This window comes from Pholcus phalangioides, unplaced genomic scaffold, assembly GCF_987345545.1.
Source record: "Pholcus phalangioides strain wild (caught in Gottingen) unplaced genomic scaffold, Ppha-v1.0 ptg000018l_1, whole genome shotgun sequence".
NCBI classification, from domain to species: domain Eukaryota; kingdom Metazoa; phylum Arthropoda; class Arachnida; order Araneae; family Pholcidae; genus Pholcus; species Pholcus phalangioides.
The window spans coordinates 10,220,948-10,236,075 of record NW_028301611.1 but is presented as its reverse complement, the minus strand read 5'-3'; the positions used below and the strand labels follow the sequence as shown (position 1 = coordinate 10,236,075).

General features: G+C 37.4%; 1 protein-coding gene across 1 annotated transcript; it reads left to right on the top strand.

Annotated features, from left to right (window-relative positions):
* The first annotated feature begins 1,468 nt into the window (after nt 1-1,468).
* On the top strand, nt 1,469-13,924 carry LOC149071711 (uncharacterized). Its single transcript, XM_089247785.1, has 6 exons — nt 1,469-2,003; nt 3,003-3,096; nt 6,292-6,417; nt 8,619-8,802; nt 11,230-11,401; nt 12,887-13,924. The coding sequence occupies exons 1-6, from the start codon at nt 1,583-1,585 to the stop codon at nt 13,006-13,008; spliced, it is 1,119 nt and encodes a 372-aa protein (XP_089103911.1). The 5' UTR covers nt 1,469-1,582; the 3' UTR covers nt 13,009-13,924.
* The last annotated feature ends 1,204 nt before the right edge of the window (nt 13,925-15,128 follow it).

The following is a 15,128-nucleotide window of genomic DNA, read 5'->3' as shown; positions in this document are numbered from 1 at the left end:
GGGGCAACCGAGGCCTCGACACAATCTACTAATTTTGCATAAAACAGAAGGGCTCAAGGAAGTCTGCCCCCGAAAGGGCAGGGCCGTCTTAAAAGCATCGTGAACCCCGGGCCAAGTGGTTTTTCTGAGGCCCTACCTTGGAAATTCTAGAAATTTTCAACCAGATCCCATTTTTGTGAGGCGATTTTTCTCCTGAGGTCCCGGGTGGGCCCATGCGTTAAGACGGCACTGCGGAAGGGCACACTACGGCCCTGATCCGTAATTTTAATTTCTCCGTATTTTCAATGAAGGGGAGATCCTAAAATATAAAAATATACCTAAATTTTTATATTTTAATACTGAGATTATATTTTCACATACCTTAGAAGTTTTTTGATATATAATGGAGTTATATGTATATATAAATTCAATACACACGCACGTTCAACGTTTATTTTCATGAATTAAATCGGTTTTAATTTAAATTTCTCTGCCGTAACCCTTGACTTACCCACCATTGGCAATTTTCAGTGATTTTTCCGCGATAAATAGCAATTTCGCTCACATTAGATAATTCCCGGGAAAAAAAAATTACCAATTTCCTTTATTTTTCTATGAAGAAATATGATTAGCTTAGCAATAATGTGTGTGTTACGGTCTTCATTTTACTCGATTCTGTCCCCGGTTTCCAAGGATGTTGGTAAAGTGTTTGGAACTTTTGTGGATGATTTCTGATTCGATTCAGAACTCGAACCCATGCTATAAATTACCGTGCGTGCTCGAGTACCTCACAGTAGAACCTCTTTATGAAGGCGTCTTACCTCGCAGCACTCTCGGCTTCGATTCTACTGCCTGAATAAATATTTTTCGTGTACAATGATCGTGTGTGCCCTTCGGGGTGTGCGTACCAGAGACCGGGAACTGCTGAGTAGGACTCGGAAAACGCTCCCATTGTATGAAAATATTCTTTTTTTCATAAGAAAATGATATTAAAATTAATGAGGGTGACTATTTTTTACCGGGCATTTCCGTAATTTCCTATAATTTTGCCCCTTCTGTCTGTTTCATGAAAATAGCTTCGTTTAAAATACAGGAAAAACGGGCCAAGTTATTGCGTATTCTTTACCGAAATCTGGGATTAAAAATAATTTCCCATATAAATTATATTGTAGTTATGAATATTTTTATTATATATTTTTTTTGTTTCACGAATTCCCCCCCTCCCCCAGAATCCAATATAATTCACTGCGATTTGCAGTAAGGCTTCATTTCTCGCCAGTGGTGGTTTTAGCAATAATTGGCAGCTCTGTTTACCTTTTGACATTGTATTGGCCACAACTGGCGATTTTTCGTATTAGTATCCCAATGCCCGTATTTTCTGCGCCAAAATATGGTCAGCGTATCAATAATTGATTTCATACGTCGGCCTTAGGTAAAAGATGTTGAATTTGTAAACTAGATGGCAGAAGTTGCAGTCATTTTTCTCCTTCATTTTGAAATTTCTCTACAGTTCATATCCCAGTCAAAGCCGTCTATGTTTACCCACAAAAAATTCAAGGAAAATGTTAACCTCGTATAGAGGACATTAATCAATCAAGTCAAAATGTTAACCACGCAAATCCTATTAGAAATATTCCCGCGATTGCCCAAGAATGGTTTTTACAGAACTTTATGGGCTCGAAGTGCTCTTCGGAATGAGGAAGTCCCTCCGAAAAAGGACTCGAAGCACGTGAATTACCGCAAGTTCCCTGAAAGAGTGGTGCGCATCGAAACTTGCGGGCATCTCTATGACAGCTGGAGAAAAATGCCCAAGTTCTGGAAGATTCCGGACGGCGATCTGCCCTTCAACGTTCGTTACATCGACACTCTCCATGGTCCGGATGACCTTCAGTCTTCGAAAGTAAATGAGGACTCTGCGGTCGTTCTGGCTCTTCACGGTGCTCCGGGTTCTTACGATGACTACGGGTTGTTGACTTCTTACCTGTATGAACTTGGAATGCGAGTAATTGCACCATGTTTCCCAGGTTAGAAAACGCCTTCGTTGGCGTTGGAAATTTTACATACAAATACGTACAGTAAAATCCACGCACAGACACTCCCTCACAACGGTGAGGTGAATTCTCAATATACGGGTCACCAAGCGACTGACAAAGATAACAACTACTTACCTTGCCGTTGTTATGGTTGATTGGTCAGAGTGATGGACTCGTGTTCGTGTTGCGAGGACCCAAGTTCAGACCCCACCACAGTGATGGTGGGTCAGCTGAAGTTGATTTTCTGTGGTTCCTAATTTTGAGGAGCGAAAGTGAGTCTATCTCCGCCATAGAGAGCAACAGGCCTACAAATATTCAAGCGTCGCACTTCACTCAGAATTTTTAGTACAGCAGATGGCACCCCTAATAAAATTCACACAGAACACTATATATGCACTCAGTTGTTTAGGTACACAGTACATATTTCCAATAACTCAATTGGCAGTAAATTGCCCATGGCGATAGACCGGAGTTGTGCTCGGTTCAAAAGAAAGAACCACTTACCTTTTTTTCAGCAATCAATGAATTGGACAGAATTCTGCCGCACCAAACAGATACAAACGAAATTTAACAAAAGTTTATGGTTTGTGTCGCTCTGTAGATTTTCCGTATTCCCGGAACACTGAGGGTCAACTGTACCTTGATCGAGAGGTAAAAGCATTTTGTAAGTAGTTTTGTAAAAACTCCCAAAACCTCTCTCAAGTTGATTTATATTAGACCTGTGGATCATCAGTCGGTTAATCTTTTAAATTTGAGTACAGTGATCTCTCACTTACACGTTTCTCTCAGTTATAAGAGAATTTTCTGCACTCGTGGTCAAAGATACGGGTAAATAATTCTATGCACTTATATGCCTCTCTCTCTTATGCGTCTTTTTTCCTTGTTTCGTTGCACTCATGTAATGCGTAAGTGAGTGATCACTGTACCGTGAGATTTTCATTGAATTCAGTCGTCCTTGTAATGCATTTAAACCAATAATTTTTCTTCCAGATTTCACCGTCTTCCCTCCAGGAGTGTTTCGTCACTCGGCCGAAGAAAAAGCTCAGTACATTAAGGATTTCTTGAAAGCTATAAATGTGAATGGGTATTTATTGGTAGTTTTTTTTTTATCATCCTGTAATTTTTACTCTGTGCAGTGTTTCATTCGAAGAATCCAAGAGGCCATTTTAAACGCTTTATTATTTTGTTTACGTAACTTCATAAATACATTTCTAAATGTATTTCATCCCGCATTAACTACTGCAGCAAAATGGGGATTATCCTGGGTGATGGTAGAAAAGAAAATCACAGATAACCAAAAATTGCAGTCAAACTGCCAGGAATATATGAATGAACATAAATGCTTTCAATAATAGTTATCTAATTTAATGAATATAATTGTAATTACTGCCAGGAATACGGCTTGATACTTTTGAAAAACCTCAAATTATTACCCCATAACAAAAACGTACAAGAATAAAGACTCTTTAGGATGGAGGTGACCACATTTGTGTGCTTGAGAATCTTCCCTCTGACTGACCCCGTCATCTCTCAAGGTTGGGGTTTCATCTTGGAATCGAAATGTAAAGAATGGTATGTGAAAATGGGTCATCTCACTACGACATGGGAACACATCATTCAACGTGCGTTAATAATGAATTGTTTTCCTTAAGAATAGCGGGATACAGCAGGGCTTGACAGATCTTGAGCGCCAAGTTTCCATGGCAATTAGAAAGTCAGTATTGCACCTAAAGTTTTCTGAATGTGATTGCTAAATTAGAGTCTAAGGATGTCTCAAAATTCTGATTTTATTACATTACGTCTTTTAACGTGGGAAGAAGTGTTAGGAAGTCCCAGAAGAGTAAAAAAAAAACATTATTTAGAACTATGTTTCTTGAGCAAAAGCAATGTTTGGCTCCTAAGAAATTTGGCTGGTAGCTAAATATTTTTCCAATTGGTGCAACAACCCTGCATACGACCCAGGCTCCCATCCGGACAATGGTGCGGTGATACAAATTAGAGAGAGAGAGACAAAAAACAGAGTCTCCATGAACAGTAACATTAGTTTATCAACAATTTAACAATTTTTTTTCAACAACGTTGTAAAGGTTTTCGATTTAGTAAAAAGAAAAATTTGCTTGTCATTCATTCCACGGCAAGTTCAGTTGTTACAAGTTCACAATACATAGAATATCTGATAACCATACCAGGTATGGTGCAATGATAGGCCAACACTGTCTATAGCAGAAAGCCCCCACGTGAGACTTTGACATCACTGAAATCGTCCATTTCACCTGTAGCCATTGGATATAGCAATCTGGTGTAAGTGAAATCTTTATCTTTTTCTTGCAGTATATCCAACGACGATAGGTGAAGTGGACGACTTCAATGATGTCACAAGCTTTGTGCAGAGGCTTTTTGCTTTAGAAGGTGTTGGATAGGCGCATGCACACACACACACACACTCAAGTGATGTCAGTATAGCAGTTCGACCTCTGAGCATGTAGGTCACACTATGATGATATGACTGTAGGGCATCAGATCATCAGGAACATGAGAAGCACCTGTAGAAGAACAGGATGGTGGCTCAGAACTATGGGCAGCAACAAGAATAGACTGTGGTGGTGGTGATGATCTGTCCCAGCCAGTATTGTGCTATCGCATGAGTGTATTTCAACGGAGATTACACGGGCTGCATATGAAGTCAAATGCTGGACAGGAGGTAGGCAACTCCCCAAGTAGAACCATGGGGAAACTACATGACAGGAACAGAAAACCAAAACAAACGTATCGGGCAAGTGTGCTACTTATACACCAGGAACACAGCCTTTCTTTCTTTATAACACATATTAATAACCATGCTGTGCTGAGTGGGGACATTTCAGCCTCCCTTGACTGCCCCCCAGGTGACGATGGTATAGGGAGAATGATGTTAGCAACAGGACATGACCAGATTCACCCTGCCTCTTATCTTTAGCAAGATATCAAAGCATTTGCCTTAGAATTGGTAAATCTGGGTACCTTCGTTAAAACTTGAATTATTTCAACAATTCCCCAAAACAGGTAACAGTTTTAAAAAGCAGTAAATGTTGTCAACATCATCTTCCCGTCTCAACACTTTTTTGTTTGCATCCATTCAACATGCTTGTGTGAAATAATTGTTACGCAGATACCCTGTGTGATCTTAACATGTACATAAGTGTGTAAGAAATGTATGACCCAGGAAATCACATGTGTATGAACACTTTACTCTTCTCGACAAGAACAAATACTACATTGTCATTTCGGCTTCAAATCACCTTTGATTTGAAATGGCTTCATTACCATGAAGTGATTATTAGAACACTTCCTTCTTCTTTTTCTTTTCTTTTTTAAGATTGATACCTCTGTTTTGAAAAAACATGATGGCCGCTTGTTCGTCTTTCAGCAAATCCCAAATTTTGATATTCATCGCAGAAAAAACTGTATGATTTAAACTGAAGAGTAACAAAAATGTGATTGCATAAGAGAGCCAAACTGACTGCTAGAAGACTCATCAGGAAAGAAGCTAGGCCAAACTGGTGGTTCAAATCCGCCAAGACAAGAAAAACTGTTTCAATTTTTCGAAGAAGTGGTAGCCAAGCAGGGTTGGTCTGATTTTGCCCAACCCGAAGAAACCCAGGTGAATAAACCCCACCAAAAATTATACTTTAAAACTGCACTTACTCCAGTATCATAAACCTAGCACCCGAGTGGCACAGTGGTAAGACGCGCCCACTATGAAGGTTGCTGTCAAGGTCCACAGGTTTGAATCCAGCCTAAAAACATCAGAAACAAGTTCTCATGAATCTATCGAGCCTGGGGCGACCACCGATAGATAGTATCTTCATTTCCCACCCATCTCCACTAGTTGGAAATTGCCATATGGCGATATATGACTGGAGTTGATGTGTGGTAAAATAGTATCATAAAATTGATAAAACCGTGGAAAAAAAAACCCAGTGAGTTGGGTTTTTTCTGTAAAAACCCAGGCTTTTGCGAACCCTGTTACCAAGATAAAAATGCTCCAAGTGGATGGTTACAATAGAAAAGTACCATAGCATCCATTTTTCATGGAACAATGGAAGTTTTTAAAGCAAGCTTTTATCGACTGTATAATGACGCTGGAATATTTTCCCTATGTGTAGCCATACAAACTTAAAAAAAACATATATTGACAATCAGAATCATAAATTCATATTTTGTTCAATTAGTTGATGCTTTCAATTATGTTTTTTCGTTTGAAAATGTCCATCTTAATTTTATTTTTGCCTAATTCCAGAATAGATTTGCTGGTATGTCACAGTAGTGCAGCTTATCCAGGTTTGCAGTTGTGTTACGAAAATCAGATGCCAAAAATCAATGCTTTAGCCCTCTTCAATCCTGGCGCATACAGTACTAAAATGAGGTGAGTTTATTCTCCCCCCCCCCCCCCCATAACATAATCAGAACTTGTTACAGAGAGAGGATGGTGTCACTCTCTCTGCTATTGATACGAAGTACAGATAGCTAGATATGATGCAGAGAGATGAATTTCGGGAGGAAAAATTGAAAAATTTACATACAGAGAGTTACATCATCTCTCTTTCTCTCTCTATGCATCACATTCTGAAAGCCATGGTGATCATCATGAGCTTTAGCTGAGCTGCTTGAAGGCTGCCCAGGACAAATCTGTTCATATATATGCTTTGAGGAAGGGAAATATCAGTACTTCTGTTGTATAGTGGTCTAGTGCACTCTCCCGGATCGCAAAGAGATGGTGGTTGGGTGATCATAGAGACACAACAGTCATATCTTCGGGACTGGTAACACAGTGAAACTTCTTTCAAGGGACCAAACAAAAGTTTTGCCTTACTAGATTAATTGTTATAGAGGCAGAGAGAGAGTCTATAATCACTGTGAGAAGTATACCAGAGTAATATCTATATATATAAAATTGATTTTCTGTGTGTCTGTGTGTCTGTGTGTGTGTATGTTCTCTATACAAATCTACAATTTTAGATCGATCGTCGCCAAATTTTGCATATATACCAAATGCGACCCGACTTGAACGATAGGCTACTTTAAAATTTCGTCAGACCAGGGCAAATGCCCCAAATGGGCAAAAAACTGTCCGGCAACAATGGTTTTTGGGCCTCAACAATCACTTTCCGAACGTTTACTTTGGTTACCGTGGTTCCCTAGCGATGAGTTTCAGACGTGTGTATGCCTTTACAACGGTTTGTCACTTCTTTAATCCTGTTAGTATATGTATAATAGTTTATGCCTTTATAATGGTTTGCCACTTTTTCAATATGCTCTCAGTAATGAGGCTTTTTGAATAGACGTCACAATCATCATCAGCATCGCTTTGAAAGTCAGGAAAAGGGTGATCCTCATAGAAATCACTATTGAAATTGCCGATTTAACTGCATAAATACGGAAATTTAGTGGGGGGGGGGGGGGGTTTCCTGCCACATCAATAATTTTAAAAATTAAATTGAATTCTCGATATTTGAAATATTGAATTCGCTTGGAGATACGAAGCCCAGAAAATTAAAAATATGAATAATTTGCCGGATCTACTTTTGAGTTGGATATCCATGTAATAACATTGATTTCAACTTTTTATTTATATCTTCTCAAGCATGAAAATTAATGTCTCCGTATTGTCTTTTGATATTTATTTGCATAAATTCATATAGTTTAGGATGTTTTTAAAATTAGTTATGGGCCCCGTAAAGTGCATCGAAAAAATTCCACAGCTTTAATTAATCATTTTTGGAAGCTCAAAGAGGCAGAAATAGATAACTTGAAGTTCAGGGGGAGGGAATCGAAATACCTAACACCCATAAAAAAAAGGGGGGGGGGGACTATTCATTTCTACGTTTCTTTAAATTTAGATTTATTTCTTTCATGAGTCGCGCAGGACGTCGCCATATTGGTTAACTTAGACACGGTTTGCATGTCCCTCAAAGAAAGAGGGAGATATCACGTGTTTCTAACAGCCTCATTGAAGAAAACCCGGGCAGCGCCGGGTATTAAAGCTAGTTGTTTATATTGGTGATTATGGTTATAGAGGGTATCATTATATAAGAGTTTGACTGTACAGTGATACCTTTCTTTGAAAGCATGATTTGTTCCATAAACTTGCTTGTAATCCATAACACTCGTACATCGAATCAAACTTACTCATAATAAATAATGGAAACTCAAAGGATTTGTTCATTCCAAAACCGTTGACCTCTCTCCATTTTTCTAACTATGAGTGAAGTGTAATGATTGAATAATTGTATTCTGGGGTTGTCACTCTCTGTGGCGAGACTTTTCAATGGGAGATCAGCTCGCATTCATGCCCTGAAGTTGGGAAATACAGAAAACCAACTTCCACCTACCACCACTGTGGCAACGGTGGGGTTTGTACCTGGGTCCTCACGATGCAAGTCTGCTACTATGACCACTGCAGCCTGGAGTATCGTTTTTTTTTTAAATTTGTTCATCATGATTTATTGTCACGTTATGTTTATATGAAACTTTGTAATACTCCCCCCCCCCCCAGGTCTTTTGTGCAAAATGTTTGTTTGTGTGTGTCGCTAGTTTTATTTTCATTGAATCATTTGTTTTACTTAGGGCCACATCACCATTTGGCATCATAAAATCTTGGGTACAGTTTTGCGAAACTGATATTGGTTACAAACTGTATGAAAAATATGGAATGTCAGTGTTAAAGCGAATGAACATTGTCGTTCGAGTTGATGATGTAAAGAGTCCTCTGCTATCTGCTACGTCCATGGTTTATGCCGATATCCCGAAGGTTAGCAAAAACTGTCTGATAAAAAAATATTTGTATCTTTTCAGCAAAAATTGAAAAATTAATTTTATATTATAGTATATTAAATATCTTTCATTATGGAAATTTAATACAAACGATTTGTAAGCACGAATGATAATAATGGATTTTTTTATAGTGTTTCACAAGTTGTGACGATACTTAAAACACAACATACCCCATCGTGCAAGTTTTTCAAATTATAATTAGTCAAAATCATTGATAGCATCTTAGATTTTAAAAAATTGTGTTATTAACTGTGTATTTAAAACATACTTTTCAATGAGTCCATAAAAAAGCTTAGAAAGCCACATTTGACCCCACAGCTAATGATGCATTAAAGACCCCTCCCCCCATGCAAAATGAATGAATTTAATTTAATTAATACTCTATCTTCAATCGAATGATGAATGGTGTAGTTCTGGATAATGTGAATTTCTGCTCTCCTGGGTTCCCTGAGATTATAAACTGATAACGCTCTTAACAGTCAGAATTCTACTGACTGGCAGTATTGTTTGCCTCCTTAAAAAAAATTGGTTACACATTGTCATAGACACGGCCACTAATTTTGACGTGAATACATTCTTTGTGCTTTGAATCATGTGGTAGGTACTAACATAATGAAATTGGTATCATCGGATTGGTCTCGGGAAATAACTAACAGACGATACTTCATTGCGAACTTCTCGAGATATTATGTGAAACAATTCTGTTACATATGCGAGCCATGAGCCTGCTGCCCAGACCAGAAGTGGTATTGAAAAAAGAGGTATATCATTGGATTTGTCTTGGAAATGCCTATCAGATGACACCTTCGGCTTCTGTTTGCGGTGCAAATCTTTCGAGATATAGCATAAAACAATTTCGTTATGAAAGCAGGCTGTGGATCCAGTGTCCAGATGACTGTAAGGAAGACTGACTAATGGCACGAAAGCAGTATAATGTAGTGGGAATCGAATGATTTAAATTGAAGATGAAACTGATTATGAATTTTATATCTGATTCATTATTGATTTCAATACGCGATTTAGGATTTTATATTTGAATCAAGATTTAGTATGCAATATGTGTGCTTGATTTTCAATTATGTACGTAGATTGTGATCTTGCAACTGATTTTATACTTAGATTATGATTTTATACTTGTCATGATTATAATGTATTTTGTAATGTATGTTTTTTATAAATAAATTGCCAGAGTTATCCAGTAGGGTGAAACAAAAATTTTTTTTTCGAAATTGCCATTGTAATAGAATTTAAAATATGCCTTTATGTGTGATATGCCATTCCTAATTTTTTTCCCCAAAATTCAAACTTCTTGAGGTTCCTCATCACCCCTAAAGTTTTAAGCACATGTCGAATTCTGTATCAAGAGAATTCTGAATTAGAAATGAAGGATTATCAGAAGCAGAAATCTGTACATTCCATGTTCCAAAAATAAACGTTTCTGCTAAGCACTATTTGGAACTAATTGCATGGGATCTAGTGCGAATGACTGAACCACCTATTATAGAAAATCAGGAAAATGGACCCACAAAAATTATCTGAACTTGCTTTTCCATCTACACCAAACCTTGAAAGGGCATCTTTTGAATACTAAGGCAACATCGATTTCCAAAAAAAAGTGAAAAAACACCCTTTTGATTCCCACCCTAGTATCCAGTTCATGAGGACAGTGAGCCAATATTGCCATATGCCAATGTGGCCTTTGTATCTTTCGATTCGACGGTTTCCAGCTATGCTGCAATCTATTTGCTCCACCAATGGCACAGTGGTGGTTAGCTAAAGATTTTTTTGTGGTTCCCAACTTCAAGGGGTGAATGCAAGCTAATCTCTCAGTTGAAAGTCTCACCACAGAGACTACAATGCTACAAATATCCAATCATTACACATCCTCAAGTGCAGTATATTTCATAACTCTAACCAGGGCTGCAACTAAAGGGGAGCAAGCGGGTCTGGTGCCCCCAGGCACTGGACCAGAAGGAGGTGCTGAATTTCCCCTTTAACTGCTTTTACATGCAAGGGGCACCGAAATTGCTGCTTTTCCTGGGTGACAAAGAATCTTGTTGTGGCCCGGACTTTAACCATGTCGTGTCTCCAATTTGTAAGCTTATTTTTAGAATTAAAAACATTAGGGTTAAACTTCAAGTTTTACTGTTTTATGATTTATTTAAATTAATTTTTAAAATTCATGTTATAGCAGAAGCACATGAAGTGAGATCATGTAAAGGGAGGAATACCTACATTCATTTCGTCTAAGACTGTATTGACTTGACTCCTTAGACTATTATGAATGTCTATTGCTGAACATCATTAAATTTTTTGAGAATTTGTGAGTTAGTGTGATATTTTGAGTGTACATTGTTTTTTATTTCTCATATTTGTATCATATCAGTTTTTTTTTGTTTTTTAGTCTCGGCAGTTGCTCCATGATCTCTCACAACTGCAATTTCCCATTTTCATGGCTTTCTCTGAGAATGATAAGATGATACAGAAAGAACTTTCATACCAGGTTGCATATAAGCTTGGGCTTCTCGACCCTCATATTGGGCTAGTCGACAGCAATGGTGAAATTGTGAATGAAGGTAAATTATGACTCGTAAAGGGAATATTCTGTGAAATTCAATTTGCAGTTTTTTTTTACATTTTGTAAATAAAATTGTAGTTCCAGTGATAATACATCCACACCATCGACCCAGCAGCTTCATGGCTTAAGCTCATTTCTAGCGTGAACTTTGAGAAAATTTGAATAGGCAATCAAATAGCTCCATTTTGCAAGCAACTAATCAGACCTTAGACTGTTGCTCCATACTTGCATTCATGACCACAATGTCTGACTTGAACGGACAGACTCTTTTTCCATTCAGTGACAGGGAGTCAAATTTGGTCACTGGTAAGCAGGATAGTGGTTATATTTATCAGAGCCGTAACATACCTTCTAGGGGCCACCTTAAAAAAGATACAATATGCTAAATAAGTGATTTTTTGTGAGGCCCATATTTGGCTTGGGGGCCCTGGGGCAGTGCCTCAGTTGCCCCAGCCTAATTACGGCCCTGAAATTTATCCTTTAGAAGCAGCATCCATTGTGTATTGAAACGTGTGAGGAGTTTCGTGACCTTTTCCTTGTTATTTTTCTTTAGCATTGGTTTCTTCCATGACTTCTGTTTTTGTACAAAATCAACAGGAATTTCTGGATTCGTTAATTTCACCTTTCCAATAATTACCTTAGATTACTTTGCCTTAGTTATTTAGTTACAGTAAACATGATTTAATGTGATAATCTCAATTCTAATTCAGGTGGATAATCACAAATGCGAGATGTATAATTACAAAAAAAAAGTTTTAATCTTCATTGAAAGAAGGTATCTGTTAGCGAGTTTCATCCAGACACTCAATGTGCATAATTTTTTAAATTTCATTTTCAGAAATTATCATTATTCAGGATTCATAGCTACCAGAGCACACACAACATTTTACTTTTGAATCGTTGATCTTAGCGGCATACTTTCAATTGGATAACGTATCCAAATAACGTGTGAAACTCTAAGTCATTCATGTTACAAGGGGTTGTATAGTTATTAAAATAAAATAAAAATAACGTTTTGTACCTGGGCTTTTTATTACCCTGTGCTCAAAAAGCCAATTAAAAAAGTTCAATATTTGCCGAGATATTCAAATTCAAAAACTAGAAAGTTGGGAAAAACTGCATAATGCAAGTAAAATGGGTTTTACCCGCATATATGCATTTTATGCTGCATTAAGCTGCTTCACCTCAGGAGAGACACAGCAACAACTTTTGAATTGGGTATTTGAGCGCAGTGCGTCTGTATAAAAAATTATTTTTTTTTTATTTAATTGCTATGCAACCCCTTGCACCATAAATTACATATCTGAGTTCTACACATTATTTGTATAACTTTTATAATTGGAACTATGGCTCTCTCTCTCTAGGATCAACAGTCGCCAGAAATTTGCTGTGCAAGGAGTTAGCTATGCATCTTGTAACTTGGAAATGTATACCTTACACTTAAATAATAAAAATACTGATTGGAATTATTCTTTCTTGATAGGTACAACAGTGAAGAATGCAAAAGCAATTGCATTTGAGAATGGCTCCCATTATGTGTTTTGGAAATATCCTCATATCATTCATGAACAGATAAATTCATTCCTTCAAAAATATGTTTTATAGAATTTTACATGCACTGTGATTATGTAATTGACAGCATTCACATTTCCACTTATTGCATGAAGGTTATTAATTTGCTGAGTTGATTGTTTCATGATAACTTCACATGATTTGAATCAGTTATCAAAATGAAATGGATCATGAAACTTTCATCATTAGAACATATACATATTACCCATTCATTACCTCAGTATAATGTCACTCCCGGACACCACGTGAATGTGAGATCACAAGCGGGGGTAACTTAATTTCTCAACTTGGACAAATCTACTATTCGTACTAGCAATGACATTGAACAACTGACATTATAAGCGTAATGCCATTAAAAGTGGTTGATATTATACAGAGGTCTTACTATAGTATAGTTTTTCATGCATTATTTATTTTATGTCCATTTTTTTGCATAAAGTAGGATTTCTTAAAACTTAATTACTTCTCAGAAATTTTGCTTGTGAATGAATTTTACATGAATTTATGAATGCACAGTGCCTTAAAATTGACATTAGAATGATGTATCTGTTAAATTTTGTCCGAATGAATATCTCAGTGACTCCATGAAACATTTGCATGAGAACATCAGTTGTAATGAACCCTCATGCCAACAAAGAAAATCAATAACATCAGTGAAAATCTATATTCTCATTTTGATTGTAATATTATTCATAACCATGATAAACAATAAATTATTTTAGTATTAAATTATTAATATTTTTTGGCCTAAATCTGTCGCTGATTGATTAAAGGACCCGACACACCCCGCTTCCCATCTCAAGGAGATATTGAAGCGTTCCCAAAAGTGGGTGCATCCAGAATTTTATTAAAAATGAGTATGTATATATATATATCTATATAAATTTGTATAACAGAATAACAATGCCTATCTGTCACTGCAGTTACATTAAAAAAATAATGAATTTAGAGGCTTGTAGCACATACATTAGTTTTATTTTGAAAAAACTATCTTTTAAAACTTCCTTTCAGGGATTAGCGAGTCGTGAGGGAAGTGTGAGTGTGTCTGTATCAATAGTCTTTACTAACTGTACACAATCCTGGTTTATTTGCCGCAGAGGCAATTTATCTCTGGAGAGGTGAATGTACGGAATTGTTGTGAAACCTAACTATATATTTATATAAGTTTTGTGCACTTATGTGTTTTGGTACTGCCATTCTTCTTCTTCTAGTGGTGAAATTGGCAATCAAGAGATTGTTGCAATAATCTCTGACAAATGTTTTTGATGAAAACTTTCTCAAAGTATGGAATGATGCATGGACTGTATAACAAGACTCATATTTGGAGAAAAGCACTTTTAAAAAATCACCATATGGCTGTAGAATACTTAATTTCTCTGTTGTCCTTTCGAGTTTCAATCCAATTTTTTCTGGCTCACATGTTTGTAAACCAAGACAAGTTTTGAAACTCAGGGCCGGAACTAGAGTGGGGCAGGGGAATTTCACTAAGCCGGGCAGCCGTTTTAGGTGGAAGCAAAGAACGCTGTTGCAAAATTATCAAATTTTAAAGTTTTGGGGGCAGAAAAAATCCTGAATACGGCCCTGGTAAGCCGAATCATTTTGTTCGCAAACCGAGACGTTCATAAACCGAGGGTTTACTGTTACGAATTTTAATCCAATTTTCATCCAATCCACTCCTCCTAACCAGATCATGGCTCACCGCTCTGTCTCAATGAAGAGATTTCAGCTGGGGGTTGAAGAAGACCTGGGCCATGCTGTGAGCGTGATGTGTCGCGAACCTATCGTGAAGTTCATTTCGTTGTAATGCTCGTATAGTGTTGCCATCTGCCATCAGTTTTTCAAACTATGAATGAAGTGTTATGCTTGAATAATTGTGCCATTGTAGACCTGTTGCTCTCTGTGGCGAAACTTTTCAAAGGAGAGATCGGCTCGCATCAACACCACCTATAGAACAAGGCCCCCGCACGAAGCTTGTGACATCAATGAAAGCCATTTCTCCTATTGCCATTGTATATACTGCAAAAAAGGTAAAAGATATCGCATGCGTTGGCCTGCTATATCCAATGGCAATAGGTAAAATGGTCTTCATTGACGGCACAAGCTTAGTGCGGAGGCCTTGTTCTAAAGGTAGTGTTGCTTTCATTCGTGCCTCA

Excerpts from the sequence above, each read along its gene's own strand:
- LOC149071711 (XM_089247785.1), top strand. The coding sequence starts at position 1,583 with ATGTTAACCACGCAAATCCTATTAGAAATATTCCCGCGATTGCCCAAG. Across the intron at positions 2,004-3,002 it reads AATTGCACCATGTTTCCCAG|ATTTCACCGTCTTCCCTCCA; the intron begins GTTAGAAAACGC and ends TTTTTCTTCCAG. Across the intron at positions 8,803-11,229 it reads TTTATGCCGATATCCCGAAG|TCTCGGCAGTTGCTCCATGA; the intron begins GTTAGCAAAAAC and ends TTTGTTTTTTAG.